We start from the raw sequence: 7,645 nt of genomic DNA, 5'->3' as shown, positions 1-7,645 counted from the left end.
CACCGCGAGTGCGTTCTTTCTGGCACCGCGGGTGCGGTGTGGCTACTGTAAAAATGTCCCAACTCTCTGTCCATCAACCGCGGGTGCGGTAGCTTCCTTAGCGCGGGTGCGGTCTTCATTTCTTGCCACATTTCATAGTCTCATCTCACCTAATGCCTCTCATTACATGTAATGCATACTCATATCTTCGAATATCACGTCAATGAAGACTAATAAATCTCAAGCCTTACATTTCTCCCCCTCTAAGAAATGATTTCGTCCTCGAAATCACAGACAATCATCTCCTAAGCAATAAGATCCAATGTAATAAACGGGAAGAAATAATAGAAGCTGAATTAAATACTCACATCAGAGCCATAATTCTGGGAATTCCTGTCTCATATCAGATTCTGTTTCCCAAGTAGCTTCTTTAATTCCTTAATAATTTACTGAAATTTTCAGCAGTGGAATAGTCTTCATTCTGAATTATTCTTCTTCTATTGATTCTGATTCCAATCTGGAATATTAATTCAAGAAGTATAATGTCATAATACGACTTGAGGTAATTCTGATATAATCGATATCAAAATACTGGCTATACCATATCCGTATATACTAATCAACATCTCAAAATAGATCAACACCATCATCTGTTACCAAGTCTGTTTAGTGCCAAATCCATTCAATATTTAAACTCTTGTTGTAATTACCAACAGCTGTCGACTGATATCGGCATATTTATCCAGTCTATACTGATCTGTCTTTATCCTCTTCCGAATCAATTCCAATTTTCTGTTATATCTCTGACTATGTCAGGTTCAATCTCAGGTACCACAAAGATATTATCACAATAAATAGAGAATCTGCACTTCTTCTGTACAACGGTTCCATCTCAATATTCGTTTGATAGCTGCGTTGTACGATAACTCACAAAATGACAAAGAATCTTGCCAACTAGTGCCAAAATCAAGCACTGTAGTTCTAAGTATATCTTCTAATGTCTAGATAGTCGGCTCTTACTATCTGTCTGTTTGAGGATGATATATGGTACTCAGCTGTCACTTTGTACCTAGAACCTACTGTAAACTGTGCCAATGTACAAATAAACCGAAAATTATGATCTAATCCAATCAATTCCGGCATTTCATGCAATCTGACCACTTTTCTGACATAAATCTCTGTCATCGGGTCCTGTCTGTACGTTCTTATGTACGAATTAAAATTCGCAGACTTGGTCAGTCAGTCATTCTTAACTCAAATCAATGCTCTCTTTCGGCAGCATTGCAATAGCTTCATCACGATTTCCCTGGAAATGTGATCTTATTTCCATTCAGGAATCGATAAGCTATATAACCAATTTCATGGTTTCTTTCTTTCGATCACCAGGATGAATACTGAATTACTTACTGTACATATCTGACAATATCTTTCATTTCAAATCCGAAACATCTGACACAATAAGTCAGTTATTCACATACTATACAGTACCACATACCTGATATTCTGATTGATACCCCGCTCCAACTATCGATATCAATTTCTGAACATTCTGATCAACTTTCTGAGTCGCTTTAATTCTCAAAATCAGTTCTGATTCAACTGGCACAATATCAAATTTCTACAGTCTACCATCTGTTTCAAATATTCACTCTGAACAACCGAAATGTCAAATCAAATTCAGAACATCAGTGATAGATAATAGCCTGCTAATACTACTAGAACTGCCAATATCTAACACTGACGTCAATTTTGACCAATTAATCACGATCTCACTCCGCTAAGATCAACAGATATATCATCTTTGAATATAACAAGCCCTGAATATAACTTGTCTCAATCAAGATTCACATTTTAACAGTTTCTGTATACCATATCTCAGTTTTCAAAATATTCAATACCGTCTTCAAATATTCAACAAAATCAGTCCTATTCTTCGAATATACCAGAATATCATAGATCAACTAATCAGAAAATCATCAAAATATTCTGAGCACAGAGTTTATCAACTCACAAACATAAGTGATACCTCTCAAATAAAAACATTAAATCAGATATAATTCTCGGCTAATAATTCTTCTATCTGCTCTTTCAAATCTTTCAATTCAGTCAATATCATTCGGTACAATGTTTTAAAAATAAAACAGTACCTAGTCTCAAATCAAGACTGAAATCAATCTTCCTGATTAGAAACAAGCCTGGAGTCTTATCTGAGGAAAACATTAGTAACTCTCATGCTACTGGTAAATTAACCAAGGATGAACATAGCTTCAGTAAATCAACTGAATACATAAGGAGTCTCTCTGCTCCTTTCGGTAATACTCAAATCATAAATAACACGGATATCAAAGGAATTCTAAATCTAGAATCCTTACCGTACTATATTCATTCTTCGGCCATTTCAGGTCCGAATCTCACCATCTTCTAAAATCCGATTATGGTAACTCTGTACTTGATCAGCATAGCCATATCAGTAATGCAGTCATACTCAGACACACAAGTACAATACCAGCTAACTCAATCTCATTCTCACCCCACTGTAGTATACGATGCTTACAGAATTTACTGATATCAAATCGCTTCCCAAAACTGAAGAGATAAACTACTACAGCAGATAAGTACTCAACAGATAATACATAAATCAATGCAATTCGTTCAAAAATAACGTATAGGATGCACTAGTATCTATCAATCCCAATACAGGATAATCATAAAGAACAACTACCTGTCACTATATCATCAAGTGCATCCTGGGTCTGTTCTTCGGTAACTGTCACCAGATGCTTCTGTTCCCTGGACTCTTCGGGAATCTCTTTGTGGACATACTCTAGCAAAGTGTCCTTGCTGTTTGCAAATGTTGCAACTACCAAGTACTCCTTGGCATTGCTCTGTGGGATGTCTCCCTCCGCAAGCGCTGCAATAAACTCCAGTATAACTCTGGCTAGAACCACTGGAACCAGACAAACTGCTGCCAGACCTCTTGAACTGTCTTCCTTGGCTTCCAAATAATCTTTCTTTCCACCACTGCTGCCACCAATCTCAAGTCTGAGAGGTGGTTGCTGTGGTCTCAATGTTGGAAGTACAAACGAAGCTCCTTTCCGTCTCATTAGACTAGCTTCGGCTCTCTTAGATTTACTCAAAATATCAATAAAAGTATAGGGTCGGCTCACACTTATCAATGTCAATATCTCAGGATTCAATCCCTTGATGAAACGATCAATCACAGCTTCATCATTCTCAGCCACGTGAGGAGCAAAACGTAGCAAAGTAGAAAAGTGGGCAACATATTCTGCAATGTTTAGTTGACCCTGTTTCAAATTTTCAAATTCTGCCTTCTTGTCCTCTAGGTACGAAGCTGGGAAAAACCTTCGATAGAATTCAACTTTGAAGATCTTCCAAGAAATCACTGTACCACGCTGTTCTAAGACTTTCCTTGGTTGCAATCCACCAGCTCTTTGCGACTTCCCGTAACTGATGTCCAATCAGTCTAACTCTTCGTTCCTCTGGATACTCAAGTGAATCAAACAGTATCTCTATATCATCTAGCCAACTTTCGCAATCAATAAACGTCTCAGGTACCCCTTAAAATCGGCGGTTGAAATGACTGAAACCTCTGTAACTGTGTTTTCATCAGAGTTTCTGACACATCCATCTGATTAATCAAGATACTTCTCTGTTCTGTGATTCCTCGAGGAGATAGATCTGATTATCAAAATCATCAATAACCAGATATAACAGTTCTGTTTCAATCCTCCTCCGATCATCTTACAGCTGATCAAGAATCGGGTCTGATTCATTCTCAATCATATATATTATCAAATCAATTCAGATATTCAGGAAATCAAGTATTAAAGCAATAAATCATGCTAGCAATCACGAGCAAGGAAAGAAAACTCAATCTACCCCGCTCATTCTATCTTCTATCTCAATCTAAAGGATCTATCGCTCTGATACCACCTGTTGTGAGGACCCGGACGCTAATTATCTTCTTAATCGTTATTAGGATCAATTTACTAATCAAGTAATTAGGGCCATAAAATTTTTTCTTCAAACTGCGAACGTAATGGGATTAATCTAATATACAAACAGTATAAAACTACAAGTTTTGTACAACATGCATTTTAGTTCCAAATTAAGGTTCAACTACTACAATCAAGTAATGAAACCTATCTACATCAAAGTCCGGAATCACCACTCTAATCTCGATCTCTCATCATCTTCTCGACCCTGATCCTGTCCCATCTGTTGTCATGCACACATACAAACAAGACAACAGCCGGATAACTCCGGTGAGAATTTAATCCCAGTATAAATCATGTATATATGCATTTCATATAACAGCATATATAAAAGCATGAAATAGATATCAAGACATGTATCATAATCTGAAATCATAAATTGATATCAAACAGTAATTCATACTCTGAACATGTATCACATAAGAAATATGAATCAATATAGACTCTGAATCACACTCTGTGATTCTAAGACTCGACTCATCTCTCATCTAGGGATCCCGGTCTGAATAAGAACGTAACAAGTCTCCCACCTATCCTCCCGTTTGTGGTGGCGGTACGTTCCTATTTCTGGACTTTGGTCTGATCTGTATCGAATTATCAGCAAAAAGGACCTGCTATGTCTCTTAAGCACGTCGATACACCAAACGTCCAGTGTCTTGGCAGATCTGCCAAAGACTTGGCATGTCTGCCAATCCTATTCTGACAAGGTGCAATGGGCCAGTGATCGCTCTGTCAAAATCTAGCCCCTCTGTCAGTGACTCACACTCAATAGCTATCTGTTATTCACTGCTTCTATATACATCAATAAAATCAACATACTTAGACAAAGCATACAAAAATATGAAAACAATAACATACACGTATGTGGTTTAGGGAAAAACTCAAGTCTAATCTGACTCAAGTCGATCTCCCGGTTAACACTGACTTATACCTTTCTTTTCGTTCTGTCGATCTGGTTCTGTCGAAGTCTCAAACTCACTGTCTGTCCAAAACAATCTGGCCATAACAATATCGAATACACTGTATCAATGTATAGCTTAATTCAAACTCTGTTCTGATTAATATCCAATCTACTGTATCAATATTCAATTCAATTTAAGATCTCTCAGTCTTATCAAATTTTGACGGCACAATGGTCCAATTTCCAAGTACCGGTAGTACAGATTAGTGTATATCAATCTTCATAACTCATACTCTTCATCAAAAGCATACATAACTTCTGAAATTTGTATAATCTTATATACAATATATGCTGAAATTCATATCAATAGCATACGCCATCCGATAATCGATCCGGTTGCGAATATACCATGCTCAATATGTCAAGAACACAATATAACCATCATATTATAATTCTTTCAACACATGGAATCTAGATCATGTTGAAAAGATATCAAAAGTATACCCTTTTGAAGCCTTTGTCAAGAGGAACAAGAATCTCAACTTGGATTAAACTTTGGATGGATAAATCTTACACAACCAAGTGATAAAGTTGAAAGGAAAGTTTGGAAATCCCTTTCTCTCTCGTTGCTGGTCTGCTGGAATGCTCAAAATGAAGACTCAGCACAATTCTATATATATATATATATATATATATATATATATATATATATATAATATGCCATGTGTCATCATAAGAAACAAAGGTGGATTTCTTGCATGCAGCACCGCGGGTGCGGTCTCTTTCAACCGCAGGTGCGCTCAAGCTTCGGCATGCCTTTCAAAAAAAATTCATAAATGTCGACCGCGGGTGCGGTCCTGTTTTTACCGCGGGTGCGGTGACCCTACTGTAGCTGCACCACGAGTGCGTTCTTTCTGGCACCGCGGGTGCGGTGTGGCTACTTTAAAAATGTCCCAACTCTCTGTCCATCAACCGCGGGTGCGGTAGCTTCCTTAGCGCGGGTGCGGTCTTCATTTCTTGCCACATTTCATAATCTCATCTCACTTAATGCCTCTCATTACATGTCATGCATACTAATATCTTCGAATATCACGTCAATGAAGACTAATAAATCTCAAGCCTTACAAAATTGATATATTATTGTTAGTTATCTCACATCGGTTGGATAAAATACTTGTGAGTTATATATATGAACTTGTACAATCCCCCCCTTGAGTTATTGTTTAATCAATTTATAGAATGAGTATTGAATATTTGTAGTTTGATATGAATATTATAATTAGTGTATTCGTACATATTGTTGTGTATGACAAAAAATCTATTTTTCTATTAAACTTAATTTCAATTAAAAAATGTAATAATATTTTTTTTATCGCAAAACTTGTGGTATTATTGAGATTGGGAAATATCTTTGGTTACAAGTTTTACAAACCAATAAGGAAAATTTCCAGGCTTCCAAATAAAGGAAGTCGGGTGAGAAATAGCAAAAGACGCTAGTGAATCTGCAACGGCATTCGCCGTGCGCCGAATGTGATTTAAGGTGGCTCCGTTGTGTTCACTCAGGGATCGTCGGATGTATTGAGCATAGGTACCAACATAGCTAAGGTCCTCATCTATATGGGTGACTGCTTGCACTGTCAATAGAGAGTCTGATGTGATTTGGTTGATGAAGAGGTTATGATCATTTGCAATCTTCATTCCTATATCAATGGCGGCCAGTTCTCCATAGACGATCGAAGCAGGCTTCCGAATCTTCATCCCGAAAGCTATCAATGGTTGGCCTTCATGGTTACGTACCACTCCGCCTACCGCGAAACTGTTCAGGTTGACATTATAAGCTGCATCAACGTTCATCCTTAATTCATTAATCTGAGGTGCCGTCCATGTCTTTGGTGAGTTTCCTGCCTTATCAATTTTCCCATTCAACAACCTCAATCGTTGGGCCTCTTCGTCACTCCAATTCACGTTAAATCTCTTTCCGAGTGTTCCTTGGTTATGTACGAGATTGAGACGTTCACGCCACATCGCATAAGTGTTTATTGCAAATAGTTCAAAATCCATTCGGCTCAACTTGTCCTTCATCCAACAGAAAATATCGATCACGTCCAAAAATTGTACATGCTTTAACATATCCCAAAATCGAGATGTCTTCCAGCAGCCTTTAAAGAAAAAAGAAAGATTTTTTGTTATTGAAGAGAAGGATAAAAATAAAAGAAATTTTGGTGTTATTCTCAAACAGTTTTTTTAACCCTCTCAATTATTATAATATAAAATAGATGTATTATTTATCTTTAGAATTTAAGAGAATATTATTCATGTTATATATATGTAGCAGAGAACCCAATTGAGAAATTTTAATTAATTAATTAATCAATCAATCTATTTTATTTTATTTTTTTCCAAAAAAAAAGTGTTTTGAGCAAATAAAATTAATGAATGAAATTTAATAAATTTGACCAACGGTCTCACGAATTTTATCTGTGAGATGAGTCAATCCTACCGATATTCACAATAAAAAAGTAATAATCTTAACATAAAAAATAATATTTTTTCATGGATGACCGAAATAATAGATCCGTCTCATAAAATACGACCCGAGTAATACTTTCTTATGGATGACTCAAATAAGATACATGTCTCACAATATACGATCCGTGAGACCGTCTCACACAAGTTTTTGCCTAAAAAGTATTCGTCAAGAATATTTCTCACAATCAAATTATTTATTTATCTTATCTATAACATTTGA

The 7,645-nt window shown here is 36.5% G+C and overlaps 1 protein-coding gene across 1 annotated transcript; it reads right to left on the bottom strand.

Annotated features, from left to right (window-relative positions):
- Positions 1-6,285: 6,285 nt before the first annotated feature.
- LOC142521977 (uncharacterized) lies at positions 6,286-6,978 on the bottom strand. The gene has a single exon (XM_075625149.1). The coding sequence runs from the start codon at positions 6,976-6,978 to the stop codon at positions 6,286-6,288; it is 693 nt and encodes a 230-aa protein (XP_075481264.1).
- Positions 6,979-7,645: the final 667 nt, after the last annotated feature.

Source organism: Primulina tabacum, chromosome 13 (genome assembly GCF_025594145.1).
Source record: "Primulina tabacum isolate GXHZ01 chromosome 13, ASM2559414v2, whole genome shotgun sequence".
NCBI classification, from domain to species: domain Eukaryota; kingdom Viridiplantae; phylum Streptophyta; class Magnoliopsida; order Lamiales; family Gesneriaceae; genus Primulina; species Primulina tabacum.
This window is presented reverse-complemented; position numbering and strand designations above follow the sequence as displayed.